At 47.8% G+C, this 15,367-nt stretch overlaps 2 protein-coding genes across 7 annotated transcripts in view; both read left to right on the top strand.

Annotated features, from left to right (window-relative positions):
* The first annotated feature begins 52 nt into the window (after positions 1-52).
* On the top strand, positions 53-1,505 carry APOF (apolipoprotein F). Its single transcript, XM_067696994.1, is given in 3 exon segments — positions 53-174; positions 407-1,231; positions 1,234-1,505. Coding segments are annotated over 2 exon segments (942 nt in total). The 5' UTR covers positions 53-174; positions 407-423; the 3' UTR covers positions 1,368-1,505.
* Positions 1,506-2,101: 596 nt separating this feature from the next.
* Positions 2,102-15,367, top strand: part of STAT2 (signal transducer and activator of transcription 2) — a 16,081-nt gene continuing 2,815 nt past the window's right edge. Inside the window, exons 1-23 of one of the 6 annotated variants that reach the window (XM_067696966.1) lie at positions 2,104-2,497; positions 4,222-4,365; positions 4,521-4,674; positions 5,023-5,118; positions 5,294-5,386; positions 5,478-5,553; positions 5,990-6,075; positions 6,239-6,387; positions 9,825-9,983; positions 10,088-10,180; positions 10,396-10,455; positions 11,107-11,127; positions 11,357-11,450; positions 11,601-11,648; positions 11,729-11,812; positions 11,958-12,056; positions 12,160-12,295; positions 12,416-12,468; positions 12,580-12,674; positions 13,281-13,417; positions 13,595-13,777; positions 14,014-14,071; positions 14,884-15,326. In XM_067696966.1, the coding sequence (XP_067553067.1) occupies positions 4,235-4,365; positions 4,521-4,674; positions 5,023-5,118; positions 5,294-5,386; positions 5,478-5,553; positions 5,990-6,075; positions 6,239-6,387; positions 9,825-9,983; positions 10,088-10,180; positions 10,396-10,455; positions 11,107-11,127; positions 11,357-11,450; positions 11,601-11,648; positions 11,729-11,812; positions 11,958-12,056; positions 12,160-12,295; positions 12,416-12,468; positions 12,580-12,674; positions 13,281-13,417; positions 13,595-13,777; positions 14,014-14,071; positions 14,884-15,326 (2,548 nt within the window). In that variant the 5' untranslated portion in view covers positions 2,104-2,497; positions 4,222-4,234. Of the gene's footprint in view, positions 2,515-4,221; positions 4,366-4,520; positions 4,675-5,022; positions 5,119-5,293; positions 5,387-5,477; positions 5,554-5,989; positions 6,076-6,238; positions 6,388-9,824; positions 9,984-10,087; positions 10,181-10,395; positions 10,456-11,106; positions 11,128-11,356; positions 11,451-11,600; positions 11,649-11,728; positions 11,813-11,957; positions 12,057-12,159; positions 12,296-12,415; positions 12,469-12,579; positions 12,675-13,280; positions 13,418-13,594; positions 13,778-14,013; positions 14,072-14,883; positions 15,327-15,367 lie in introns of all 6 variants that reach the window. The other 5 variants (XM_067696965.1, XM_067696968.1, XM_067696967.1 and 2 more) reach the window with 5 other exon arrangements.

The raw sequence follows: 15,367 nt of genomic DNA, 5'->3' as shown, positions 1-15,367 counted from the left end.
AGGTTTGAGAAGCCAGTACAAATGGACAAATATTTGCAGAGATTACATCTCTTACTGATAATAGGGGAAAGCCAATATCTACTTTCTTCACCCGACAGAGGAGTAGGCAGAACAGGATCGAGGAGCTACCAAATCTATCAAAGCCGTATTACTTCTTAATCACCAGACTTTGTGGTAATTTGGGGCTCCCTATTAAATGGGTGGAAATCAGGCAGAGGAAGACCTGAAGATGGAGAAGGTCAAGAGGGAACAATTGGGTTGCATTTCCTGTTTCTCAGTCCTTTAGCTAAAAAGAACAGAAGTTTGGAGGTGATAGATGAGGTTCTTCTCCCTGAGTCCTGGGCTCCTTTTGGACCACAGTCCTTACGGAAACGGTTTGTATGTTTCTGGTTTCTCCCGTCTCCAGTGCACTCTGCTCCGGACATGCGTGGTCTCAGACTCATCATGGTACCAGCTGAGCTACTTCTTTGCTGCTTCCTGCTGCACGCTGTGGATGCCATTCCATATGGAAACCAGACAAACGTCTTGGTGCATCTTCACTCATCCTTGGGATCCTGGCTACCTTCCTCAGCCCCATTGTCTTGCCGGGCCCTGCTCCCCAAATCCCTGCCTGGCTTCACCCACATGGCCCTTCTCCCCAAGTTCCTGGTAGGCCTGCCCCTGATGATTGCCTTGGAGAAAGCTGGCTGTCAAGCTGATGTACGGGTCCTGCAGCTTCAGCTCTACCGCCAGGGGAGTGTAAAGGCGACACAGATCCTCATCAGACATCTTCAAGAGCTCGAGAAAAGCAGAAGCACAGGGACGGGAGTGTCAGTGGATGCCCTGGCCTCTGCTCTGCAGCTGTTGGCCAGGGAGCACCCAGACCCAGAGAGGGCCCGACGATCCCTCTCCATCAAGGACTGTGAGCAGGAGCAGGAGCAGAGTGTGCACAATGTAGTCCAGCTGTTGCCAGGAGTGGGAACCTTCTACAACCTGGGCACAGCATTGTATTATGCTGTTCAGAACTGCTCGGACAAGGCCAAGGAACGAGGCCGAGACGGGGTCATAGATCTGGGTTATGAACTTCTGATGGCCATGGCTGGATTGTCAGGGGGGCCCACGGGAGTAATGATCAGTACTTCACTTAAACCTATAGTGAAGGCTGGGGTTCAGCGGGTGATCCAGTATTATAATGAGAGAGAGGTGAACAGCCCTCCACCAGAGACCAGCAAGGAGGTCTTGGGGGGCACCTCAAATTGAGTCACCTGGAAGAAACAACTACCATGGCCCCTTTGGTATCAGTAGTAAGTTCAGTTCCTTACTGGCAGTGGACCTTACTCTATGACTATGGCTTAGATCCTAGGGATGGGAATACTACTGAGATATAAAAGAAGGTGGTATGGAATTCCTTGGCTGTCCGGTGGTTAGGACTCCACTCTTTCACTGCCCAAGGGGCCAGATTCAATCCCTGGTCGGGGAACTAAGATCCCCGTAAGCTGCGCAGCAATCAATCAATTATAAAAGAAGTGGTGGGACTTCCCTGGCGGCCCAGTGGTTAAGAATCCACACTTCCACTGCAGGGGGTGCGGGTTTGATCCCTGGTGGGGAAACTAAGATCCTGCATGCCAGCGCAGTGCAGCCAAAAAAAAAAAAAAAAAAGGTGGTAAACATGATGACTGGATCTAATATTCTGACAAGTTGTACGTGTGTGTTCAAAATCCAAATCTCTGATTTTTTTTATCAAGGAGGAAGGCAGTACTGTAAAATGTAGAAATTTTAAAGTTTGTGGTTTGGAATCAGAGGATTTGGCTTTGAATCCAGGCTCCACTTGTTAGAGCTTCAGCGACCATTGACTAGTACCTTCTTTCTCCAAACTCAGTTTTTTAAATTTCTAAAGAATAGTGATATGCAATGGGTTTCGTGGAAATTAAAAACGGTACGGTGTCCTAATGCTTAACACGGTACCAACAATAAATAGGCTTCTGTGGGTTTTGTTGTTATTACTTAAGCCCTCCCCTTCCTGTCCCAATATGTCGAAATTCCGTCTCGCTTGTTAGCTCAGCGCCTCCAAGGTCCTGAGCCAGTCTCGGTTCCGCTGCGTATGTGCGGGTTCTCGGAAATCAGCTGTTTCAGTCCTGAGCTCTTCTGTTCATTGGATTCCTCCCTCCGCACATACGGGGCAGGGCTTACTTGAGCTTTCCTACCAATCGCTGCAGTTAGAGGTGTGGTTTCAGCTCCGCTTGTCCCGCCTCGCGGAGAAGGAGGAGTTGTGGTGGCGCCAATGAACTCACAGCCTGGAGAAGAGGTTGGCTGAATGGCAGCCAGTGTCGGGGCGCCTCTATGGGAATGGCGAGTTCCGGGGTTCAGCCGCTCACTCAAGCCTGTGGCAAGGGGGTGGGTTCGAGAGGCGGGCCGAAGCCGAGGGCGGCGCGGGAGGCCCTGGTGCCAGAGCTCTCTCTGGGAACCGGAAGCTTGGACCACAGCTACTGGAGGGAGCGGGGGCTGAGACTCTAACCAGGTACCGGCCCTGAGAAGGTGCGTGGGGGTGTGGGTGGAGGCGGGGGTTTCTCTCTGAGAGGGCAGGCAGGCCCTGGGGGGTACGCCCCGCAGGATTCAGACTCTGTCCCCAGGTTGAAACAGGAGCTGTCGCCTCCTTCATCCTCCTGTCCAACCTAGGTCCCCAACCGTAACGCACCCCGCCCTCCAGAAACGCCCCTGCAACTTCCAAGACCCGAAACCTGGCATTGTTGCATTGGTTCAGTGTCTTGGCCAACGCTTTTACCTTCCGGTCTGTTATTTTTGATTCTTACCAAAAAAAAGAAAGAAAAAACTAGAGTTCTTTTCAGAAAAGCTTATTGAGCACAAAATACGCGCCTAAAAGAGTGTTGGATAACTGGAGAAAAAAGGAGTTTACAGCCCTTAACCTCCGTGCTTGCAATCTATTTAAGAAGGCCAGGTTTTTTGGTTTTGTTTTTCGTATTTAAACCTCAGGGTTTACTTGCCGCCTTGCTTTATTAATACCAGCCAATTAGTTCCTTAGGAGCTGGGGCCTCGTTGTTTGTTTTTTAGTGTAAAAAGTCAAGCACTACTAAAGGGTTAAAGTGAAAAGTAGGGCCCCAGCCCAATTCTTTACTTCCCTTGTTCCTACTTCCCAGAGGTAGAAAGGCAGCTCATGATTATTTGTACTGGTGGAAAAGAATCTTTCCCACCCCAAGCATTTGATTTGTAATAAAATCATGTGACCTTTTTTTAGACCACAGACGTGGGTGTTAATTCTTTTTTGTTAGGTTCAGGCTGCAAGATGTTTTGATTTCCTAAACAGACAGATGGCAGTGGGCGGGGAAAGGTAGGGAGAAGGGCTCCTCCCAGCCTGCTTGGTGGCAGGCAAGAACAAGTTTTGAGTGAATTTTCTCATGAACTTAATAATCCACATGAAGAATCAGAGATTGACAGAAGTCATAAAAGTGTCACAATCTTAGGGATTCAGTGACCCCTTACACAGTATTTAAATATCTTAAACATCTTCTAGAGAATGGAGCTCCTCCTTCCAACATGGAGAGCAGTTTATCTCCAAGGAGGTTCAGCCTCTGATAAAGCTTTGGGGCCAGCCGGGATAATGCTGAAATAAATACTTAAGACTGAGACTTCCCTGGTGGTCTAGTGGTTAAGACTCCACGCTTCCACTGCAGTGGGTTCAATCCCTGGTGGGGGAACTAAAATCCTGCATGCCGTGCGGTGTGGCCAAAAATAAATAAATAATTTTAAAAAACCTTTTTTTAAATACTTAAGACTGACCTTTAAATGCTCCAGCATAAGTGAATACAAACACGAACAAATAAATTTAAAATAAATTCATTGGGGGAGATAGATGACATGAGATTGCGGAAGTGTCATACATGTTTGTTGAAGCTGGATGATGGGTACATGGATGATCCTTGTACTATTCACTCTACTTTGTTGTGTGTTTGAAAATTACCATTGAAACAAAAAGGCCTATGTATTGGAGCTCTTAAATAGTACTCCCTGGAAGAATATACGCCAAACTGATAATATTGGTTACTTCTGGAGAGGAGGAAAAGGGACCAAGATTGGGAGTGGAGTCAATCTAGACTTTACTTTTTTTCTGTATTTTTTCTTACCTGTATAATTAAACATTTCTTAAAATTTGTAATAATAAACAATCACGAGACTGTGGATGGTTTAGTCCAGCAAAATTTCCAATTGGGAACATGCATCCTTTAGGCTCAGACCCCAAATGGCGCAGTGGGAGATGCTGCAGAATCTTGACAGCCCATTTCAGGATCAGCTGCACCAGCTCTATTCAAATAGCCTCCTGCCGGTGGACATTCGACAGAACTTGTCTGTCTGGATTGAAGATCAGAACTGGTGAGGCCTTCAGGAAGTTGGGGGGATGAGGAAAATGATTTCTTTCTTCTGAGCCCCCAGGATCCTGGAGACACCAAGGGCAGGAAGGGGTTGGAAGGCCTCAAGATGGTAGCAACCCTGCAGAGATACTAATCCTTGTCCTTCCTGGTCCCTAGGCAGGAAGCTGCACTGGGCAATGATGAGGCCAAGGCTAATATGCTGTTCTTCCACTTCTTGGACCAACTGAACTATGAGTGTAGCCGCTGCAGCCAGGACCCTGAGTGTTTGTTGCTACAGCACAACTTGCGAAAATTCTATCGGGACATTCAGGTACTTGGAGGAGCCAGGAATAACAAAGTAGGAATGGCAGCTGAGTGTAGAGGAGTACGTTTTAGGGTATGGAACATAGAACAGGACCTGGAGGTTCAAAGGACAGGGGAAGATCTGGGGAAAATGGGACAGAGTCTGGACTCGGGAGATCACTGGCAGAGAGAAGGACATAGTCTAGATGACCTGTTTGGAAAGAGGCTAGGGTTTGGGGGACCAGTGGTGAAAAGGGGTAGGGCCTGGGACCCTGAAGAAGGGGAGAATACTGAGGTCACTGGTGGGGAGGGCCTGAGGTGGTAGTTCATTGATGGTAGTTAAGTTAAATCAGTCCTTTCTCTTTTCCTACTGCAGGCCTTTCCCCAGGGTGCTACCCAATTGGCTGAGATGATCTTTAATCTCCTTCTGGAAGAAAAAAGAATTCTGACCCAGGCTCAGAGGGCTCAATTGGTGAGAACAATTTGGTGGTGATGTTGAAAGCTCCTGGAGTAGAGAGGGATCCTGCAAAGGACTCAGTAAATTTGCCTCAGAACAAGATCCCTCCACATCCTGTGGTTTCATTTCAGGCCTGGATTTCAGGGATGAAAGGTCAGAGTTGAAATGTGCTCAGAGCCTCTTATTTCAGGAGCAAGGAGAAGAACCAGCCCTTGCAGCACCTGGGGAGAGCCAGCAGCATGAGATTGAATCCCGGATCCTGGAATTAAAGGCTATGATGGAGGTTGGTAGATGTGGCAAGAGCCAGGGTGGGCAGGACTCAGCCTGCCTCCTCTCACAGAAGCAGCCTCATCAGGGTCTCATCTCCTCTGCAGAAGCTGGTGAAATCCATCAGCCAACTGAAAGACCAGCAGGATGTCTTCTACTTCCGATATAAGATCCAGACCTCAGGTAGAAAGCACATTGAGGGGTGGGAGAAAGGTGCCTACTGGGAAGCCAAGGGTAGAATAGAGCAGAAGGGGAAAGCCCCAGCAAGCAGTAATCACCTTCGGCTGCATCTTGCTGGTTACAGTCCTGCTGCCATTGCAAAGCTGGAGGTGCCAGGGTATGTTGTAGAGGTCAGGCTGGAGGTGTAGCTGAGGGACAGCTAGTGAATGTTGGAGGGGATGCTTGGGAAACTGCCTTAGCAGATTGAGTGGGCTTCTGGTTCTAGCAAGACCATTCAGAATTTGCATGAGGGCCCAGAGGTGCCTGTGCTTTGGTTGGTTCCCCTTCTTCTCCCTTCAGAACTCCCCACTCCTGACTCTGGCTGAGGTCTGGGCTGGGAAGGAGAAGGGGAGGAGCCCTAGGTCTGAGCATTTGTCTCACTCCTGCTCCTGTTGTCCAGCAAGGACACCCTCTTTGGACCCCCATCAGACCAGACAGCAGGACATTCTGCAGGAAACACTCAATGAACTGGACAGAAGGAGAAAGGTGGGTGGCAGAGGACAGAGGGAGTGGGCAGCAGGGAACTGGGGAAAATGAGGCATCGGGAGCCCGGGCCTCCTAGCCTTGGCTTCTTTGTCTCTTCATCCCTGGTTGAATGGTGGAGGGTGATGGTGAGAGGCTCTCAGCACTCACTTTATGTCTTTCATAGGAGGTGCTAGATGCCTCCAAAGCACTGCTAGGCCGATTAACTACCCTAATTGAGCTACTGCTGCCCAAGTTGGAGGAGTGGAAAGTTCAGCAGCAGAAAGCCTGCATTGGAGGTCCCCCGGATGGAGGGTTGGAGCAGTTGGAGAAGTGGTGAGAGGCACCTCCCCACCCTCGTGCTCACCTGGCCCTAGTCCTACCTACCCCCTGTGCTTTGTAGGTTATAATGCCCTGTATATGACAAGAGATATTGCCCTCCTTAATCTCTGCTCCCCAGAATGATCCCAGCTCCCTTGTCTGACTGCAGCTATGCTCTGCTCTTCATTCTCACCACTCAGGGAGCCCAGAGCCCAGTCTTTGCTTTGGGGAAAGTAATGAATTGATCCACAATCCAATTTCTCCTTCCTGCTTAATCACCCGAGAAATATCGTTTTACCTTTTTTTCAGTGCAGTGAATATAATGCCAAAAAAAAAAATTACCAGTTACCTTAATATCCAGATGTAGCTACTATAATATTATTAAACAAAAATTGAATCATACTGTTCATACTGTTTTGAGACCTGTGGGTTTGTTTGTTTTTTTTAACTTGGCACTATATCGTATTTACCCATGCCCATGATACTTTTATTTTTTGCATCTTTTGGCCATGCCACACAGCATATGGGATGTGGGATCGTTCCCCAACTAGGGATCAAACCCGCACCCCCTACAGTGGAAGGGTGGAGTCTTAACCACTGGACCATCATGGAAGTCCCTACGCATGATACTTTTTTTTTTTTTCTTTTTTTGGCTGTATTGGGTCTTCGTTGCTGTGCGCGGGCTTTCTCTAGTTGTGGTGAACGGAGGCTACTCTTCATTGCGGTGCACAGGCTTCTCATTGCGGTGGCTTCTCTTGTTGCGGAGCACAGGCTCTAGGCGCGCGGGCTTCAGTAGTTGTGGCACGTGGGCTCAGCAGTTGTGGCTCTTGGGCTCTAGAATGCAGGCTCAGTAGTTGTGGCGCACAGGCTTGGTTGCTCCGCAGCATGTGGGATCTTCCCGGACCAGGGCTTGAACCTGTGTCCCCTGCATTGGCAGGCAGATTCTTACCCACTGCACCACCAGGGAAGCCCTAAACAAATTTCTTTATTTGTTTTCCAGTAAACTCCTTATTTTATATTAATTTTATTGTGATGTAGAAAAAAATAACTAATGTGTCCTTCAACATATTTGAAAAATACCTATTATTTAGATATTTTGTCATGAGAAAATTTATTATAATTTAAACTATTAAAAATATACCATGGGGGGGCACCCGTGGAATGAACTGGGAGACTGGGATTGACATATATACACTATTGATACTATGTATAAAACAGATAACTAATGAGAACCTACTGTATAGAACAGGGAACTCTACTCAGTGCTCTGTGGTGACCTAAATGGAAAGGAAATCCAAAAAAGAGGGAATATATGTATACATGTAGCTGATTCACTTTGCTGTACAGCAGAAAGTAACACAACATTGTAAAGCAACTATTCTCCAATAAAATTTAATATAAAAAAATAAAAATATACCACTCTTCAGATAAATTGAAAACAGTTATATAGGGCTTAGGGTACAGGATAAGTATTTACATTACAGTTGCACATGTATTCATCATTTTGTACAGGGGTTGGCAAATTATGGCCTGTGAGTGATTTCTTGCTATTTTAAACAGTGCTACAGTAAATAACCTCATAGCTCCATCTTTATTTACATCTCCAGTTATTTCTGTAATGTAAGTTATCAGAAGTGATATTCCTGGGTTAAAGTATATATTGGATTGGCCAAAAAGTTCGCTTGGTTAGTGAATGCATTGTTCGATAAAATTCTTGGTGAAAATGAAAAATGCGTTTTTTGTTTTTACTTAAAACTGAATGAACTTTTTGGCCAACCCAATACCTTTTCTTGGTGGTGATGCTGTTACTGTGTTGTTCTTTTGTTTCATTGTTTTTAATACAAAGAGCTGTATTTCTTTTTCTGATTGTAAATATAAAATATACTAATTGGAAAAATTTCAGAAAACTTGCAAGAGAAAAAAAGTAAAAATTACCCATGTGCATAATCTGATCATTCAGAGGTAACCACTATTAATGCTTTTCAAAAAAAATTTTTTGATATGGACCATTTTTAAAGTCTTTATTGAATTTGTTACAGTATTGCTTCTGTTTTATGTTTTGGTTTTTTGGCTGTGAGGCATGTGGGATCTTAGCTCCCCAACCAGGGATCGAACCCACACCCCCTGCATTGGAAGGTGAAGTCTTAACCATTGGACCACCAGGGAAGTCCCCTGTTAATGCTTTTGAATACATTTTTCCAGATTTTCCTGGTGCATATTCACAAATATACATCTATTTTAAACAGAACTCAGATTATATCATATATATACTGTCTTGTAATTTTTATAATTTAATGTTTTTGAAAATTTTTTCTTGTCAAAAATTTGTGTCTATATCATTTTTAATGGTTGCATAGTATTCCATGATGTCAATATGCCATAATTTACATACCCAATACCAATTGTTTCTAATTTTTCTATTACAGAAAACAAAGCTATGAACTATGAACATCTGTCTTTGTCCATTTGTTTGTCTGATTATTTCCTTAGGATATATCTTAGAAATGGAATACTGCAAAATGTATATACATTTTTTGAAGCTTTTTATTTTTTATATATTTTTTGGCCACACCACGCAGCATGTGGGATTTTAGTTCCCCGACTAGGGATTGAACCCGCGCCCCTTGCATTGGAAGTGTGGAGTCTTAACCACTGGACCACCAGGGAAGTACCCTGAAGCTTTTTAAAAAAATAGTTCCAAACTGCTATCCCAATCTGTTTGCTCTTATGTAGTGGATAATTGTCTTCCTGTTACCATATTGCCTATTATTATTATTTCTTATTATATAGACAGTAAAACACATACAACTTCATCCCTTACTAGTTTTATGACCTTGAGCAAGTCACTTTAATCTTTCTGTGCCTCAGCTTTACCATCTGTAAAATAGGGATAATAATAGTACCTACCTCATAGGGTTGTTGTAAGAATTAACCCTATGCATGAAGATGTGTGAAGCACTTAGAATAAAAAGTACATATCAGGGCTTCCCTGGTGGCGCAGTGGTTGAGCGTCCTCCTGCCGCCTGCCGATGCAGGGGACACGGGTTCGTGCCCCGGTCTGGGAGGATCCCACATGCCGCGGAGCGGCTGGGCCCGTGAGCCATGGCCGCTGAGCCTGCGCGTCCAGAGCCTGTGCTCCGCAACGGGAGAGGCCACAACAGTGAGAGGCCCGGGTATCGCAAAAAAAAAAAAAAAAAGTACATATCAAGCATCATGTGAAAGTTAGCTTTATTATGTTAATAAATCTTTTATCAATTTTATATGTGAAAGCGGCTTTGATATTCGTTCCTTAGGTTATGAACAAAGTTGAAAAATCTTTCACATGTTTCCTGGATTCTTTTTTGTCCCAATCAGTTTCTGACTTTCCACATAGTTAAAGGGGAGCTCTTGGAGCCTGTTCGGGGATTCCAGGAAACTGATGGATTCTTTCTCCCTTGAATTCTGTCACCCAGGTTCACAGCTGGAGCAAAGCTGTTGTTTCATCTGCGGCAGCTGCTGAAGGAGCTGAAGGGATTGAGTCACATGGTCACCTATCAGGGGGACCCTCTGATCGAAGGGGTGGATCTGCGGAAGGCCCAGGTCACAGAGCTGCTACTTCGCCTGCTCCACAGGTCTAGAGGCCAGGGAGGGACCTCGAGGGAGGCCAGAGGGAAGGGACAAGGGGAGCCATTCTTACAGATACTGACCTCTATATATTCTCTCCACATCTCCCCAGAGCCTTTGTAGTAGAAACCCAGCCCTGCATGCCCCAAACTCCCCATCGACCCCTCATCCTCAAGACTGGGAGCAAGTTCACCGTCCGAACAAGGTTGGCATTTCAGAACTCATTCCTACTTCCTTTGACCAGCCCTGGCACTGATGCTTTCTGGTTTTACAAATCTTCCCACTCTTGGCTGTTTCTTCTCTCTTTTCCCCTCAATCTCCTTACCTCTTCTAATCTCTTCCCTTGTTTTTTTCAAACATCTGGTCTATCCAGGAGATTGAAGTTGACCACTTTCCCCCATCTCCTTCCCTCCCTTGCAGGCTGCTGGTGAGACTCCAGGAAGGCAATGAGTCACTGACTGCAGAAGTCTCCATTGACAGGTAAGTTGGGGCAGGTGAAGGGTGGGACCAAGGGGTGGCCAGGAAGTGGGGTGGTGGGGTGGAGGAGGCACCTACTCTTCACAACAGGGCCCTGGGGCTGTGTTCTTTTCCCTTCCATCCCTACCTCATAGAAATAGCTCATCTCTTTTGTTGAGTGCTTACTACGTGACATGTAGCTTGTCAAGTACCCAATTTCAAGTTGTCACAGGGGGCTTCCCTGGTGGCGCAGTGGTTGAGAGTCCACCTGCCGATGCAGGGGACACGGGTTCGTGCCCCGGTCCGGGAAGATCCCACATGCCACGGAGCGGCTGGGCCCGTGAGCCGTGGCCGCTGAGCCTGCGCGTCCGGAGCCTGTGCTCTGCAACGGGAGAGGCCACAACAGTGAGAGGCCCGCGTACTGCAAAAAAAATAATAATAATAATAAAAATAAATAAATAAAATAAAATTGTCACAGGAACCCCATGAGTTAGGTATTATCAAGGCACTATTCAAATGAGGAAACAAGTTCAGATAATTTATGTCTCTAGTGCAAGGCCACATAGCTGGTGAGCTGCAGATTTGGGTTTGAACCCGGGTCTGTCTGATTCCACAGACCAAATTCCTAACTTCTACACTATTTTGCTTCCCAGTGATTTTTTTTTTTCTTTACAGAAATCCTCCTGAATCACAAGGGTAGGTGCCTGACAAGGACACTGCAAACTTTTGTGCACTGCATGACCTGTACCATCACATGTGGCAGCCCTGATGGGGACACAAACAAGGAGGAGGTTGATTTGGGTGGTGTATGGACAGAGGGAGAAGGGGAGGTCTGAAATGAAGTGGAACTTTTGTTATTTTCCTGCTGAGTTTTTAGAATAACTCTGCTCCTGACCTGCATATATCTTCTTCCTCCTTGGAATAGCTTCCGGAAGTTCAACATTCTGACCTCAAACCAGAAAACTTTGACTCCTGAGAAAGGACAGAGTCAGGGCTTAATTTGGGACTTCGGCTACCTGGTAAGAAGGGATGGTATCTTAAGGTTGTAGTCCGATCGAACAAGCTGGAGGAAGTTCCCAGGCCTTGGGAAGTCCTGAGGGCAAAGCAGGGGTTCCAGGGACCCTGGGGTCCTTGCTCTGGCCTTCTCTCTCCCTCCCCTCAATTCACAGACACTGATGGAGCAGCGTTCAGGTAGTTCAGGAAAGGGCAGCAATAAGGTGAGGCCTGGACAGGGGGTTGGGGGGCAGGAGGAACTTACCAAAAGGCACGCTGATCACTGTGTCTTCTGCTGTCCCAGGGGCTGCTAGCCGTGACAGAGGAACTGCACATTATCAGCTTCACAGTCAGATACACCTACCAGGGTCTGAAGCAGGAACTGAAAGTGAGTGAAAATGGAGTGCGTTTGGGGAAAGACCTAAGGAGGGGTTAAGCAGAAGCCTCTCAGGGTGGAATATTGTCTGCCCTTGACAGATGTCTACAGCTGGAAACATCACATCCCTTTTCTGTGATTTCTGTCTCCTCCCCAGACAGACACCCTTCCTGTGGTGATTATTTCTAACATGAACCAACTCTCAGTCGCCTGGGCCTCGGTTCTCTGGTTCAATCTGCTCAGCTCAGACCCCCAGGTAGGCGGTGGGGGCCAACAGGTGAAGGGTGGCAAGGAGGGGCGTGGAAGCTTGGTGTGAGGGCACTACTTCTGAGCCACCCGGTCCCTTCCTACCTCTGCAGAATCAGCAGTTCTTCTCCAGCCCCGCCAAGGCCCCCTGGGACTTGCTGGGCCCTGCTCTCAGTTGGCAGTTCTCCTCCTACGTTGGCCGAGGCCTCAACTCAGACCAGCTTGGCATGCTGCGGGACAAGCTGTTTGGTACAGACCTTCTTTTCTCTCAGCGTTTCCCCAGCCTTTGTCTGCCCGCACCCTCCATCCTTTCTGTCCCAGAACCCTTGGCCCTGCCTTCTGTCATCTCAACTGTCTGTCTGCCCACAGGGCAGAACTCCAAGACTGAGGGTGACTTGTTGTCCTGGGTCAATTTCATTAAGGTAACTCTCTGCATCCTGTGCAGCTAGACCTTGGCCCCCATCAAATTACTAGTCCTTCCCCACACCCAGGGCAGTTCCACATCTCTTCCTGCCTTTCCATTCCTCCTTCAGCGAGAGAGCCCCCCTGGCAAGCTACCATTCTGGACATGGCTCGACAAAATTCTGGACCTGGTACATGACCACCTGAAGGATCTCTGGAACGATGGGTAAGGCCTTGGTCAGCCTCCCTCTCTTCCCTGCCGCCTTTCTCTGCTTGAGACTGGACTCTGTGCGCCCTCATGTGGCAAATAGGGGGAGAGAGCAGAACCTGGTGCCAGGTCATAACCCCCTCACGTTTGCAGTAATAGTCTCCTAGCCCGTATTTGTCTAGCATCCACTGTGTTCCAGAGCCTGCGGGGTGCTTTTTATGAATTCTCTCACGTAATCCTTATAACCTTGCTGGGTGATGGGTGTTGCCACCCTCAAGGGAGGAAATGAAAGCTCAGAGAGGTTAAAGGACTTACACCAGGGGCAGAGCTGAGATTCAAACCGAGGCCTGTCTGACCTCACGCCTATGCTCTTTCCACCACACTGCCTGCCCATTTGTGTAGCACTTTGCCTTTTACAAGGTGCTTTTCATCTGTGTGACCTCACCGCAGCTTCACACCTCTTCCAACCCTGGGAGGTGGATATTGTCAGTAAAGTGAAATGACTTGGCCAACATGGAACAGTTTGTAACAAGGTGGCAGAGCCAGGGCCCAGACCTGGCAGTCTGTCCCTCTACAAGGGGAGCAGGAGGCAGGAGGGCCTCACAGCTGCTCTCTGTGCTGCAGACACATCATGGGCTTTGTAAGCCGGAGCCAGGAGCGCCGGCTGCTGAAGAAGACCATCTCTGGCACCTTTCTGCTGCGCTTCAGTGAAACATTGGAAGGGGGCATTACCTGCTCCTGGGTGGAACACCAAGATGATGGTCAGCTGCCCTGCCCTCCTGTTTCCACAGCCTCTCTTGCTGCCCCTCTGCCTGCCCTTGGCTTCCCTGGCTCTGTCCTGAATCCCTCAGCAGATTTGTTGTTGGGCAGCCAGGGTGGGGAGCTCCCAGGCCCAGCCTCTTCCCTCAAGCCTGCCTGTTCCTGTATCCACTCTCCAGATAAGGTGCTCATCTACTCTGTGCAGCCCTTCACCAAGGAGGTGCTGCAGTCACTCCCGCTGGCCAAAATCATCAGCCAGTACCAGCTGCTCACTGAGGAGAACATACCTGAGAACCCACTGTGCTTCCTCTACCCACGAATCCCCCGGGATGAGGCTTTTGGGCGCTACTCCCAGGAGAAAGGTGAGAAGCATTGATATACTTCACTGGTAGAGTGCAAGGATCCACAGGCATCCACACATCCAACTCTTTCCTTTCAGCGTGGGAAAACTGATATCCAAAGAAGTTAAGGGCTTTGTCTGTGGGACACTGCTAGTTAGTAGGGAGACATGACTGTCAGGACCACCTGCACTAGGGGACCCTGGGGCTATGTGTCCAATCTCCTGACCTCCCCTGCCTCCTGTGTCTGTCCCCCATAGTTAATCTCCAGGAGCGGAAGAAATACCTGAAACATAAGCTCATTGTGGTCTCTAACAGGTGAGATGTGAACTCTTTGCCCATCTTCCCTAACTCTTTTTGGCTGATATAGTGACCCAAACCTGCCCAATTCCGGTCTCTCCAGCCTTCTTTCCTACTGACCCACACTCCCCAGCCTTCTGGGTTTGTTTCCTGCTCTTTTAGTCTCTCTCCTCTCTGTTTTCCTGCTGCCATCCTTAGGTTGTCTCCACAGGGGTTCCGTGATAATAATAGTCATAATCATTGATGTTAATGGACATCTACTTAATGCCAAGCATGGTACTAGATTTTTTTAGAACATTTTCAAAATTTAATCCTTATGAGAACCCATTTGAGCCAGTAATGAATGATAACAGCCACATTTAATGGAAGTTTATTATGTTCCAGGCACTGGGCTAAATGCTTTGTGTTCATTTTCTCATTTATTGAATCTTCATAATTGTCCTATGAGGCAGAAGATACTGTTATTACTGTTTTCAGCTGAGGAACCTGAGGTTTAGCGTGGTGAAGTGGCATGCCTAAGATACATGGCTAATCAATGATCCAGGTCTGTCAAATTCCAAAGCCCTGCTTTTAACATCTTACTGCCTCTCAGGTATTATGAGGTATTGTTGTTCCCTTTTTAACAGATGATAAATCTGAGGTCAGAGAGGTTAGGTCACTTTGCCTAAGGTCACCCAACTCGTAAATGATAGGATTTAAACCTCTGGTTAACCTTAAGCCCTCTGCTCTATTGCCTTTTAGACTAGAGAGATAGCCTCTGCTTTCTCTACCATTCCCCACTTTACCTAAACGACTGAGCCCTGCTCCTTTGTCTGTATTGGGGTATCCAGACAGGTGGATGAGCTGCAACAACTGCCGGAGCTTAAGCTGGAGCCAGAACTGGAGTCATTCGAGCTGGATCTAGGGCTGGCACCAGGGCCAGAGCCAGGGCCGGGCCTGGACTTAGAGCCACTGCTGGAGGCAGGGCTGGATTTGGGGCCAGCACTGGAGTCCACTCTGGAGCCCACTCTGGAGCCCGTGCTGGAGTCCACTCTGGAGGCTGTGCTGGAGTCCACTCTGGAGCCTGTGCTGGAGTCCACTCTGGAGCCCACACTGGAGTCTACTCTGGAGCCCGTGCTGGAGTCCACACTAGGCGAGGTGTCACAGAGAGTCCCAGAGCCAGACCTGGGACCAGGACTGAAGCTGGAGCCTATTCCAGAGCCTATTTCACAGCCACTGCCAGAGCCGGATTTGCCCCATGATCTGAGACACTTGAACACTGAGGACATGGAAAGTAAGTGATGAGATGGGGCTAGGGAAGAGGGGACACATTCC

Source organism: Pseudorca crassidens, chromosome 11, assembly GCF_039906515.1.
Source record: "Pseudorca crassidens isolate mPseCra1 chromosome 11, mPseCra1.hap1, whole genome shotgun sequence".
NCBI lineage: Eukaryota > Metazoa > Chordata > Mammalia > Artiodactyla > Delphinidae > Pseudorca > Pseudorca crassidens.
The sequence above is the reverse complement of the archived record's forward strand: the minus strand, read 5'-3'. Positions and strand labels throughout refer to the sequence as shown.